General features: G+C 46.1%; 1 protein-coding gene across 6 annotated transcripts in view; it reads left to right on the top strand.

Moving 5' to 3' along the window:
* ryr1b (ryanodine receptor 1b (skeletal)) overlaps positions 1 to 13,415 on the top strand; it is a 233,601-nt gene that overhangs the window by 130,076 nt on the left and 90,110 nt on the right. For all 6 annotated transcript variants that reach the window (XM_036961172.1, XM_036961171.1, XM_036961170.1 and 3 more), the window contains exons 65-68: positions 2,352 to 2,482; positions 10,317 to 10,637; positions 11,736 to 11,976; positions 12,066 to 12,153. In XM_036961172.1, coding sequence (XP_036817067.1) covers positions 2,352 to 2,482; positions 10,317 to 10,637; positions 11,736 to 11,976; positions 12,066 to 12,153 — 781 coding nt within the window. The remainder of the gene's footprint in view (positions 1 to 2,351; positions 2,483 to 10,316; positions 10,638 to 11,735; positions 11,977 to 12,065; positions 12,154 to 13,415) is intronic.

Here is a 13,415-nt window from a genome sequence, read left to right as displayed (position 1 = left end):
GGTTATTATCCCTGTGGGCTCAGTGTTTATAGTGGTTATTATCCCTGTGGGCTCAGTGTTTATAGTGGTTATTATCCCTGTGGGCTCAGTGTTTATAGTGGTTATTATCCCTGTGGGCTCAGTGTTTATAGTGGTTATTATCCCTGTGGGCTCAGTGTTTATAGTGGTTATTATCCCTGTGGTCTCAGTGTTTATAGTGGTTATTATCTCTGTGGGCTCAGTGTTTATAGTGGTTATTATCCCTGTGGGCTCAGTGTTTATAGTGGTTATTATCCCTGTGGGCTCAGTGTTTATAGTGGTTATTATCCCTGTGGGCTCAGTGTTTATAGTGGTTATTATCTCTGTGGGCTCAGTGTTTATAGTGGTTATTATCCCTGTGGGCCTAGTGTTTATAGTGGTTATTATTCAATATATTATGGGCTCAGTGTTTATAATGGTTATTATCCCTGTGGGCTCAGTGTTTATAGTGGTTATTATCCCTGTGGGCTCAGTGTTTATAGTGGTTATTATTCCTGTGGGCTCAGTGTTTATAGTGGTTATTATCCCTGTGGGCTCAGTGTTTATAGTGGTTATTATCCCTGTGGGCCTAGTGTTTATAGTGGTTATTATCCCTGTGGGCTCAGTGTTTATAATGGTTATTATCCCTGTGGGCTCAGTGTTTATAATGGTTATTATCCCTGTGGGCTGAGTGTTTATAGTGGTTATTATTCTATATATTATGGGCTCAGTGTTTATAGTGGTTATTATCCCTGTGGGCTCAGTGTTTATAATGGTTATTATCCCTGTGGGCTCAGTGTTTATAGTGGTTATTATTCTATATATTAGTGTTTATAGTGGTTATTATCCCTGTGGGCTGAGTGTTTATAGTGGTTATTATTCTATATATTATGGGCTCAGTGTTTATAGTGGTTATTATCCCTGTGGGCTCAGTGTTTATAGTGGTTATTATTCTATATATTATGGGCTCAGTGTTTATAGTGGTTATTATCCCTGTGGGCTCAGTGTTTATAGTGGTTATTATTCTATATATTATGGGCTCAGTGTTTATAGTGGTTATTATCCCTGTGGGCTCAGTGTTTATAATGGTTATTATCCCTGTGGGCTGAGTGTTTATAGTGGTTATTATTCTATATATTATGGGCTCAGTGTTTATAGTGGTTATTATCCCTGTCGGCTCAGTTTTTATAGTGGTTATTATCCCTGTGGGCTCAGTGTTTATAGTGGTTATTATCCCTGTGGGCTCAGTGTTTATAATGGTTATTATCCCTGTGGGCTGAGTGTTTATAGTGGTTATTATCCCTGTGGGCTCAGTGTTTATAATGGTCATTATCCCTGTGGGCTGAGTGTTTATAGTGGTTATTATTCTATATATTATGGGCTCAGTGTTTATAGTGGTTATTATCCCTGTGGGCTCAGTGTTTATAATGGTTATTATCCCTGTGGGCTCAGTGTTTTATAGTGGTTATTATCCCTGTGGGCTCAGTGTTTATAATGGTTATTATCCCTGTGGGCTCAGTGTTTATAGTGGTTATTATCCCTGTGGGCTCAGTGTTTATAGTGGTTATTATCCCTGTGGGCTCAGTGTTTATAATGGTTATTATCCCTGTGGGCTCAGTGTTTATAGTGGTTATTATCCCTGTGGGCTCAGTGTTTATAATGGTTATTATCCCTGTGGGCTGAGTGTTTATAGTGGTTATTATTCTATATATTATGGGCTCAGTGTTTATAGTGGTTATTATCCCTGTGGGCTCAGTGTTTATAGTGGTTATTATCCCTGTGGGCTCAGTGTTTATAGTGGTTATTATCCCTGTGGGCTCAGTGTTTATAGTGGTTATTATCCCTGTGGGCGCAGTGTTTATAATGGTTATTATCCCTGTGGGCTCAGTGTTTATAGTGGTTATTATCCCTGTGGGCTCAGTGTTTATAGTGGTTATTATTCTATATATTATGGGCTCAGTGTTTATAGTGGTTATTATCCCTGTGGGCTCAGTGTTTATAATGGTTGTTATCCCTGTGGGCTCAGTGTTTATAATGGTTGTTATCCCTGTGGACTCAGTGTTTATAGTGGTTATTATCCCTGTGGGCTCAGTGTTTATAGTGGTTATTATCCCTGTGGACTCAGTGTTTATAGTGGTTATTATCCCTGTGGGCTCAGTGTTTATAGTGGTTATTATCCCTGTGGACTCAGTGTTTATAGTGGTTATTATCCCTGTGGGCCTGGTGTTTATAGTGTCTCTGGTTATTATCGCTGATCCTGATGTTTGTTTGTTCAGGTTTCTGTTCTGTTATTATAACACCCTTTGCAGTCCATGGGCGTCAGACCAATAACGTTTTGTCGTGTCTGTATACAGGCAGAGGCCGGCTCTGGGGGAGTGTCTGGCTAATCTTGCCGCGGCCATGCCTGTCGCCTACCTGGAGCCCGGCCTCAACGAGTACAACGCCTACTCTGTGTACACCACGAAGACACCCAGAGAGAGAGGCAGTGAGTCAAACCTGTCTGTCTCTAAATACGTGTCTCCATGTCGAAATAGCTGTATCTAAATCTATATATCTATCTCTCTATCTATATCTGTCTCTCTATCTATATCTGTCTCTCTATTTATATCTGTCTCTCTATCTATATCTGTCTCTCTATCTATATCTGTCTCTCTATCTACAGTGCCTTGCGAAAGTATTCGGCCCCCTTGAACTTTGCGACCTTTTGCCACATTTCAGACTTCAAACATAAAGATATAAAACTGTATTTTTTTGTGAAGAATCAACAACAAGTGGGACACAATCATGAAGTGGAACGACATTTATTGGATATTTCAAACTTTTTTAACAAATCAAAAACTGAAAAATTGGGCGTGCAAAATTATTCATCCCCCTTAAGTTAATACTTTGTAGCGCCACCTTTTGCTACGATTACAGCTGTAAGTCGCTTGGGGTATGTCTCTATCAGTTTTGCACATCGAGAGACTGACATTTTTTCCCATTCCTCCTTGCAAAACAGCTCGAGCTCAGTGAGGTTGGATGGAGAGCATTTGTGAACAGCAGTTTTCAGTTCTTTCCACAGATTCTCGATTGGATTCAGGTCTGGACTTTGACTTGGCCATTCTAACACCTGGATATGTTTATTTTTGAACCATTCCATTGTAGATTTTGCTTTATGTTTTGGATCATTGTCTTGTTGGAAGACAAATCTCCGTCCCAGTCTCAGGTCTTTTGCATACTCCATCAGGTTTTCTTCCAAAATGGTCCTGTATTTGGCTCCATCCATCTTCCCATCAATTTTAACCATCTCCCTGTCCCTGCTGAAGAAAAGCAGGCCCAAACCATGATGCTGCCACCACCATGTTTGACAGTGGGGATGGTGTGTTCAGCTGTGTTGCTTTTACGCCAAACATAACGTTTTGCATTGTTGGCAAAAAGTTCAATTTTGGTTTCATCTGACCAGAGCACCTTCTTCCACATGTTTGGTGTGTCTCCCAGATGGCTTGTGGCAAACTTTAAACAACACTTTTTATGGATATCTTTAAGAAATGCCTTTCTTCTTGCCACTCTTCCATAAAGGCCAGATTTGTGCAATATACGACTGATTGTTGTCCTATGGACAGAGTCTCCCACCTCAGCTGTAAGATCTCTGCAGTTCATCCAGAGTGATCATGGGCCTCTTGGCTGCATCTCTGATCAGTCTTCTCCTTGTATGAGCTGAAAGTTTAGAAGGACGGCCAGGTCTTGGTAGATTTGCAGTGGTCTGATACTCCTTCCATTTCAATATTATCGCTTGCACAGTGCTCCTTGGGATGTTTAAAGCTTGGGAAATCTTTTTGTATCCAAATCCGGCTTTAAACTTCTTCACAACAGTATCTCGGACCTGCCTGGTGTGTGTTATGGGTGTAAGATGGCACAGTGATGCCATCTGTTGGTAAATGTTCATTACTGCAACTCTTGTGTTTTACCGGGGTGCTTCAGATACCCGGATGTGTTGTGATGTACTGAACAAGACTGGTTACTCGCATCAATGCCTCTGTCTCGTCATTTAGCATTCAAACATGGTGTCAGAGTCGGATAACTAACCATGCTTTCCGCAAATTAGAGTCACCTGCTCTGGTTTACAAACAAATGCTTATTTGTGTAAAATTTCGCCCGGAATTGGCCTTAAGCTAGAGTGAGTTTGCTAGTTAGCTTCAGTGTTGTTAGCATCGGTTAGACATGGCAGCGAACATTCCCCCTCCCGCCGTTATGAAGCTCAGCGGGGATTGGAGCACGAACTGGGATACGTTTAGAGGTGAATGGGAGGACTACGCGCTAGCAACGGGACTTCTGGAAAAGGAAGATGAGGTAGTGGCTGCCACTTTGAGGACTATAATGGGAACTGAATGCCGACACGTATACAAACACAACCTGAACCTAACAGCAGCACAGCAAGGTAACGCTATAGCTATTCTTGATGCTCTTGAACATTACTTTACGCCAGCAAAGAACGTCATCTACGAGCGTTATGTTTTCGGTCGTTGCAAACAGGAGGACGGGGAGTCCATTGACAGCTTTGTCACTAGGTTAAGGGAAAAGGCAGCTACATGTGACTATGGTGCTTTAAGAGATGAACTGATCAGAGATACGATTGTGCTTGGCATAACGGATGAGGGCACCCGCAGACGTTTGCTGAGAGAACGTGACCTGACGCTGGCCTTGGCAGTGGAGACATGCCGTGCAGCAGAGCTTACTGATATACGGATGAGGTCCATGGAGCTAGAAAGGCAACATACGGACAATGTAAATGCTACATTCAGGCAGCCAGTAAAGAAATTCCCCTTTGCCACAGCTAATGCTAATACTACAGCCAACTCTGCAGTAGACAACCCCAATACATGCCGATATTGTGGCATTTCTCATGGACGAGGAAAAGAACACTGCCCAGCCTATGGAAAATTATGCAAATCCTGTGGTACAGCTAATCACTTCGCAAGGGTCTGCATGAAAAGCAAGAGAAAGGAGGGTAAAGTGCACTCCATGGAAACAAACACAGATGAAGGGAACGACAGCACAGAGGATGTATATGCTAGCGAGTGCATAGGGGCAGTGAGGGCAAAAGGACAAAAGTGGTTTGTCACTCTGCTACTTAATAATAAACCACAGCAATGCCAGCTAGATTCAGGGGCCACATGCAACGTTATGAGCCTTAAAGACAAAAGGAGGCTTGCGCCCAGAGACAAACTCACACAGAGTAGCACCAAGCTGAAACTGTATTCAGGCCAGTTCATGACCTCTTTAGGCCTGTTTGTGACAGAGTGTGTTTTACGTGGCCAGAAATACACCCTTGAGTTTGAAATAGTTGAGGCTAGTCAACAGCCATTACTGTCAGGTTCTACATGCGAGCGCCTTGGACTTATTAACTTCACCATCCCAGCTGATCTTAACATTATTGACAAAGTCCAGGCTGGGCCCCTGAGCAAGGAGACACTCCTAAGCAAGTACCATGATGTCTTCAACGCACCGGTCGAGTCAGTTCCTGGGGAAGTCCACTTTGAGTTGGACGCAGAAATCCAGCCTGTCCAGTGTGCACCCCGCAATGTACCAGTGGCCATGAAAGCAGCTACGAAGGCTCAGCTTGACAAATACGAAGCAGATGGCCACATCATATCCGTCACCGAGCCTACGGACTGGATAAGTAATATGGTTATCGTCAAGAAACCAGACAAGCTACGGATATGCATTGATCCTAAACACCTCAACCGGGCTCTGCGACGTTCACATTACATTATGCCCACGTTGGAGGATGTTCTTTACAAGCTCCCAAAGGCCAGAGTCTTCACGCTCGTGGATGCCAGAGATGCCTTTCTGCAGTGCAAGCTCGACGAGCCCAGCAGCTACATGACCACCTTTTGGACACCCTGGGGCAGGAAGAGGTGGTTGAAGCTTCCGTTTGGTGTCTCCGTGGCTCCAGAGGTGTATCAGCGGAAACAGCATGAGCTGTTGATGGGACTTAGTGGCGTGGAACCCATAGCAGATGACATTCTCGTAGTGGGCTGTGGGGACAGTGATGAGGAGGCAGAATGTGACCATGACGCCAAGCTGCTGGCCCTGATGGTCAGATGCAGACAGGTCAAGCTAAGGCTAAGCATAAAAAAGCTTCAGTTTAAAGTGCCAGAGGTCCGCTTTCATGGGCACATCTTGTCCTCCACCGGATTGAAGGCGGATCCTGAAAAAGTGAAGGCTGTCTTGGAAATGCCCCACCCATCTGACGTGAAGGGAGTGCAGCGCTTCGTCGGATTCGTCACCTACCTGGCCAAATTCCTACCGCGGCTCTCTGAAGTGTGTGAGCCACTGAGGAGGCTCATGGACAAGGACACCATCTGGCATTGGCTCCCAAAACATGACGCAGCGGTGAGGGAAATAAAACAACTGGTCACCCAGACACCTGTACTGCGATACTACAATGTGTCAAAACCTGTCACGATTCAGAGTGACTCAAGCCAGTATGGACTTGGCTGTTGCCTCATGCAGGAGGGCCAGCCTGTGGCATTCGCCTCTAGGGCACTCACCCCAACAGAGCAGAACTATGCCCAGATAGAGAAGGAGTGCCTCAGCATTGTGTTTGCATGCCAACGCTTCCACCACTACCTGTACGGGCGCGACAATATTACCGCAGAGACCGATCACAAGCCCCTTATTGCTATATTCAGCAAGCCTCTCCTGAATGCCCCAAAACGACTGCAGAGCATGCTACTGGCCCTACAAAACTACAACCTCAAGGTGGTGTATAAGCCAGGGCCAGAGATGTATGTGAGTGACACGCTCAGCAGGGCTACTGCATCAGGCACTCACACACGCTCCATGCATGAACAACACGCAGTGTGCAGCTTGCAAACAGAGCAAGTGGATGTTGAACACATCAACCAGGCTGACTACCTTAATGTTACGGACCAGCGCTTTATACAAATCAGACAGCACACAGACAGGGACGGGCAACTCCAGGCATTGAGGTCTGTGATTCTGATGGGCTGGCCCGACTGCAGGGAAGAAACTGCTTTAGCCGTCAGAGAATATTGGCCAATCAAAGAGGAGCTCAGTGTTCAAAACGGAGTGATATTCAAGAGTCAGAGAGTCGTTATTCCCCGGTCTCTGCGCCCTGAGATGTTGGCACGCGTGCACTCAAGTCACATAGGAGGTGAGGCCTGTTACAGACAAGCACGTGACACACTGTATTGGCCAGGAATGCAGAGTGAAATTAAAGACTATGTCAGTAAATGCACAATCTGCAATGAATATGCCATTGAGCAACAGAGAGAGACGATGATGTCCCACGAGCTACCGATGCGCCCCTGGCAGATAGTAAGTCTAGATCTCTTCCAGCACAGTGGCAAAGACTTTCTGCTGGTAGTCGATCATTACTCAGACTTTTGGGAGATCGACCTCCTCCCCGACCTCTCAGCAGAGACAACGATCAAACGCTGCAAGGCTCAGTTTGCCCGCTATGGACAGCCAGATAGGGTAATTTCAGACAATGGACCCCAATTCTCCGGAGTTGAGTTCCGAAAATTTGCTGCAGGATGGGAATTCGAGCACGTCACTTCATCACCACGACACCCAAAAGCTAATGGGAAGGCAGAGTCCGCAGTAAAAATCGCAAAGAACCTCTGCAAAAAGGCTCTGCGAGAGGGCAAAGATGCTTGGAAAGCAATCCTGCAGTGGCGCAATACCCCGACAGAAGGCATGGACAGCAGCCCGGCACAGCGCCTCATGGCACGGCGCTTAAAAGCAGCTCTGCCAGTAGCCAGCACTCTCCTGGAGCCATGTGTGGTGACAGACGTGCTGGTGAAGCTACGTCACAGAAGACAGGTCTCCAAGTTCATCTACGACAAATCAGCAAAAGACTTACCTGAGCTCAGGGTGGGTGAAACGGTGCGAATGAAGCCACTACCAGGGGACCGGACAGGCCTCTGGAGACTCGGATCCTGTGTACAGAAAGTGGCACCACGCTCCTACTTGGTCGAAGTGAATGGATCACTGTACCGTCGTAACAGGGTTGACCTTCGGATTGCTGAGACAGCACCTACTCAGAACCCTGATGGTCAAAGGGGTCGCATGACAAAAGACAGAACCCCAGCAAGTCACATGGGGCCTGAGGCACTGGGCGAAGAGCCAGGGGATCACAGGTCGGCCGCTCCCTCACCCATCAATTCTCCCCTTAGACATTCAGGTGACACGCCTGTGCGGGAACCCGCAGTCCTCGCAGACAAGCCCCCTGTCTTTTCACGATGCGGGCGTCTGTCCCAGCCACCAAAAAGACTTAATCTGTAGGTTTCCCATCAGGGATTGTTGACAGAGATAAAAGTGAAGAGAATATCAAAATGTGTTGTTGTTCTGGAAAAAAAAAAAAAAAAAAAAAAAATACTAAACTGTTCATGTTGGAAATTGTTACTAGGTTTGTTTTGTTAGTGAATTGACACCTCCTGTCCTATTTTATTAAAGGGAAGATGTTATGGGTGTAAGATGGCACAGTGATGCCATCTGTTGGTAAATGTTCATTACTGCAACTCTTGTGTTTTACCGGGGTGCTTCAGATACCCGGATGTGTTGTGATGTACTGAACAAGACTGGTTACTCGCATCAATGCCTCTGTCTCGTCATTTAGCATTCAAACAGTGTGTTCCTTGTTCTTCATGATGCTCTCTGCGCTTTTGACGGACCTCTGAGAGTGGTCAGTGCAGGTGCATTTATACGGAGACTTGATTACACACAGGTGGATTGTATTTATCATCATTAGTCATTTAGGTCAACATTGGATCATTCAGAGATCCTCACTGAACTTCTGGAGAGAGTTTGCTGCACTGAAAGTAAAGGGGCTGAATAATTTTGCACGCCCAATCTTTCAGTTTTTGATTTGTTAAAAAAGTTTGAAATATCCAATAAATGTCGTTCCACTTCATGATTGTGTCCCACTTGTTGTTGATTCTTCACAAAAAAATACAGTTTTATATCTTTATGTTTGAAGCCTGAAATGTGGCAAAAGGTCGCAAAGTTCAAGGGGGCCGAATACTTTCGCAAGGCACTGTATATCTGTCTCTCTATCTTTATCTGTCTCTCTATCTATATCTATCTCTCTATCTATATCTGTCTCTCTATCTATATCTGTCTCTCTATCTATATCTGTCTCTCTATCTTTCTGTCTCTCTATCTATATCTGTCTCTCTATCTTTATCTGTCTCTCTATCTTTATCTGTCTCTCTATCTATATCTGTCTCTATCTATATCTGTCTCTCTATCTATATCTGTCTCTCTGTCTTTATCTGTCTCTTAATCTATATCTGTCTCTCTATCTTTATCTGTCTCTCTATCTATATCTGTCTCTCTATCTTTATCTGTCTCTCTCTCTATATCTGTCTCTCTCTCTATATCTGTCTCTCTCTCTATATCTGTCTCTCTATCTATATCTGTCTCTCTATCTATATCTGTCTCTCTATATCTGTCTCTCTATCTATATCTGTCTCTCTATATCTGTCTCTCTATCTATGTATATATTTCTGTCTCTCTATCTATATACAGTTGAAGTCGGAAGTTTACATACACTTAGGTTGGTGTCATTAAAACTCGTTCTTCAACCACTCCACACATTTCTTGTGAACAAACTATAGTTTTGTGCATGACACAAGACAGATTATTTCACTTATAATTCACTGTATCACAATTCCAGCGGGTCAGAAGTTTCCTTACGCTAAGTTGACTGTGCCTTTAAACAGCTTGGAAAATTCATGAAAATTATGTCATGGCTTTAGAAGTTTCTGATAGGCTAATTGACATACTTTTAGTCAATTGGAGGTGTACCTGAGGATGTATTTCAATGCCTTTCTTTAAACTCAGTGCCTCTTTGCTTGACATCATGGGAAAATCAAAAGAAATCAGCCAAGACTTCAGAAAATAAATTGTAGACATCCACAAGTCATGTTCATCCTTGGGAGCAATTTCCAAACACCTGAATGTACTATGTTCATCTGTACAAACAATAGTACGCAAGTATAAACACCAAACACCCCGTCCTCCTTCTCCTCCCCTTCCTCCTTCTCCTCCCCGTCCTACTTCTCCACCCTGTCCTCCTTCTCCTCCCGTCCTACTTCTCCACCCTGTCCTCCTTCTCCACCTCGTCCTCCTTCTCCTCCCCGTCCTCCTTCTCCACCCTGTCCTCCTTCTCCACCCTGTCCTCCTTCTCCTCCCCTTCCTCCTTCTCCTCCCCGTCCTACTTCTCCACCCTGTCCTCCTTCTCCACCCTGTCCTCCTTCTCCTCCCCGTCCTCCTTCTCTCCCCCCCCCTCATCTCTCTACCCCTGCCAGTCCTGGGCCTGCCCAACCAAGTAGAGGAGCTGTGTACGGACATCCCAGAGCTAGATGTCCTGATGAAGGAGATCGGGGACCTGGCAGAGTCAGGGGCTCGCTACACTGAGATGCCCCACGTTATCGAGATCACCCTGCCCATGCTGTGTAACTACCTTCCCCGTTGGTGGGAAAGAGGTCTGGAGAACTACCCCGACCTGGACGGTCAGCTCTGTACTGACGTCACCTCAGAACAACTCAACCAGTTGCTGGGCAACATCATGAAGATAGTGGTGAATAATCTGGGGATAGACGAAGCCTCCTGGATGAAACGCCTGGCAGGTTGGTGGGGGGGGGGGATGACTGGCTGGTTGGTGGGGGGAGGAGAGGGAGATGACTGGCTGGTTGGTTGGTGGGGGGAGGAGAGGAGAGGGAGATGACTGGCTGGTTGGTGGGGGGAGGAGAGGGAGATGACTGGCTGGTTGGTGGGGGGAGGAGAGGGAGATGACTGGCTGGTTGGTGGGGGGAGGAAAGGGAGGTGACTGGCTGGTTGGTGGGGGGAGGTGAGGGAGATGACTGGCTGGTTTGTGGGGGGAGGAGAGGAGAGGAGAGGGAGATGACTGGCTGGTTGGTGGGGGGAGGAGAGGGAGATGACTGGCTGGTTGGTGGGGGGAGGAGAGGAGAGGGAGATGACTGGCTGGTTGGTGGGGAGAGGAGAGGGAGATGACTGGCTGGTTGGTGGGGGGAGGAGAGGAGAGGAGAGGAGAGGGAGATGACTGGCTGGTTGGTGGGGGGAGGAGAGGAGAGGAGAGGGAGATGACTGGCTAGTTGGTGGGGGGAGGAGAGGGAGATGACTGGCTGGTTGGTGGGAGGAGGAGAAGAGAGGGAGATGACTGGCTGGTTGGTGGGGGGAGGAGAGGAGAGGAGAGGAGAGGGAGATGACTAGCTGGTTGGTAGGGGGAGGAGAGGGAGATGATTGGCTGGTTGGTGGGGGGAGAAGAGGAGAGGAGAGGGAGATGACTGGCTGGTTGGTGGGGGGAGGAGAGGAGAGGAGAGGGAGATGACTGGCTGGTTGGTGGGGGGAGGAGAGGGAGATGACTGGCTGGTTGGTGGGAGGAGGAGAGGAGAGGGAGATGACTGGCTGGTTGGTGGGGGGAGGAGAGGAGAGGGGGATGACTGGCTGGTTGGTGGGGGGAGGAGAGGGAGATGACTGGCTGGTTGGTGGGGGGAGGAGAGGAGAGGGGGATGACTGGCTGGTTGGTGGGGGGAGGAGAGGGAGATGACTGGCTGGTTGGTGGGGAGATGTTTTGTTTTAGAAATGATGTCGTTTTCAGTTCATGGTTATGTGTTCAGAGATCAATTGTTGCTAACCTTGCTTTTCTATGGGCGTTGAGTAACGACCTTTCAACAATGGGCCCTGTGTGTCCTGTACTTGTCCAGTGTTTGCCCAGCCCATCGTTAGCAGGGCCAAGCCTGAGATGTTGAAGTCTCATTTCATCCCGACCATGGAGAAACTGAAGAAACGCAGTGGGAAGGTAGTGGCTGAGGAGGAGCAGCTGAGACTGGAGGGGAAGTCTGAGGTGGACAGTGAGGAAGGAACCATTAGGGATGAGTTTGCTGTTCTCTGCAGAGACCTCTACGCTCTGTACCCTCTACTGATCAGATATGTGGATAACAACAGGTACTGTGGAGTCATAAACCAACACGTGCACACACAATCACACACACAATCACACACAAAATCCACCTGATCCTTTTCTTGTTGTTCAGGGCTCGATGGTTGACCTGTCCAGACCCAGATGCTGAGGAACTCTTCAGGATGGTTGGAGAGGTGTTCATCTTCTGGTCCAAGTCTCATGTGAGTGTGCCCCCTACCTCCTTTAACACACAGACACACACCCACCCACCCACCATGTGAGTGTGCCCCCTACCTCCTTTAACACAGACACCCACACCCAACCACCCTCCCATTTCTCCTTTGCCAAGAAAATCCATCCACCTGACAGGTGGTGGAATACCAAGAAGCTAATTAAACAGCATGATTATTGCACAGGTGCACCTTGTGCTGAGGGACAATAAAAGGCCTCTCTAAAATGTGCAGTTTTGTCTATACAACACAGATACCTCAAGTTTTTGGTATGCTGACTGCAGGAATGTCCACCAGAGCTGTTGCCAGATAATTTATTGTTAATTTCTCTACCATAAGCCGACTCCAACGTCGTTTTAGAGAATTAGAGAATGCCGGCCTCACAACTGCAGACCGTGTGTATTGTTTCGTGTGGGCGAGCGGTTTGCTGATGTCAACGTTGTGAACAGAGTGCCCCATGGTGGCGGTGGGGTTATGGTATAGGCAGTGTCGTGTCTTTGGCTATGCCGGATTAAGTGATATGACATGCTATTCTATAAAATAATTTCTCCGTAATTAATATTACCTGATTGAGCTAATCATGTAAATGTAATTAACTAGGGAGTCGGAGCACCACAAAATAATATTTATAGAGCTGTTATCTTCCGAATAAACTCTTAAAGACCTAGTAATATTTTACATCAATAGCAGTCAATATTAATTGTCACCTTAATTCAGTCTCATCTGAAAGTTGTAAATTCTTCTTCACGAACCCTGGCTAACAAGTTGAATCAGCAATACAAAATTGGATTGAATTATTTATTTACTAAATACCTAACTAATCACACAGAATTACACACAATTAATCATACCTTGATTACAAGTTACGTCATAAAGGAAAACGTCCCTAGCGGGCGGAACAGATATGACAGCTGGTTACACAAAAGAAAAGGGTTGTGTTTGAGTGAAAGAGCGGGAAGACTGAGGAACAAAAGGCGAAGCTGCGCTATCGTAAATACAGTATCTTATGCATTCTAAACAAGCATTTGTTTGTGTAAGTTTATCGATAGCCTAGCATAGCATTATGTCCAGCTAGCAGCAGGAAGCCTGGTCACGAAAATCAGAAAAGCAATCAAATTAACCGTTTACCTTTGATGATCTTTGGATGTTTTCACTCACGAGACTCCCAGTTAGACAGCAAATGTTCCTTTTGTTCCATAAAGATATTTTTATACCCAAATACCTCCATTTGTTTGTCACGTTATGTTGAGAAA

This window comes from Oncorhynchus mykiss, chromosome 24, assembly GCF_013265735.2.
Source record: "Oncorhynchus mykiss isolate Arlee chromosome 24, USDA_OmykA_1.1, whole genome shotgun sequence".
In the NCBI taxonomy this organism is placed as follows: domain Eukaryota; kingdom Metazoa; phylum Chordata; class Actinopteri; order Salmoniformes; family Salmonidae; genus Oncorhynchus; species Oncorhynchus mykiss.
The sequence above is the reverse complement of the archived record's forward strand: the minus strand, read 5'-3'. Positions and strand labels throughout refer to the sequence as shown.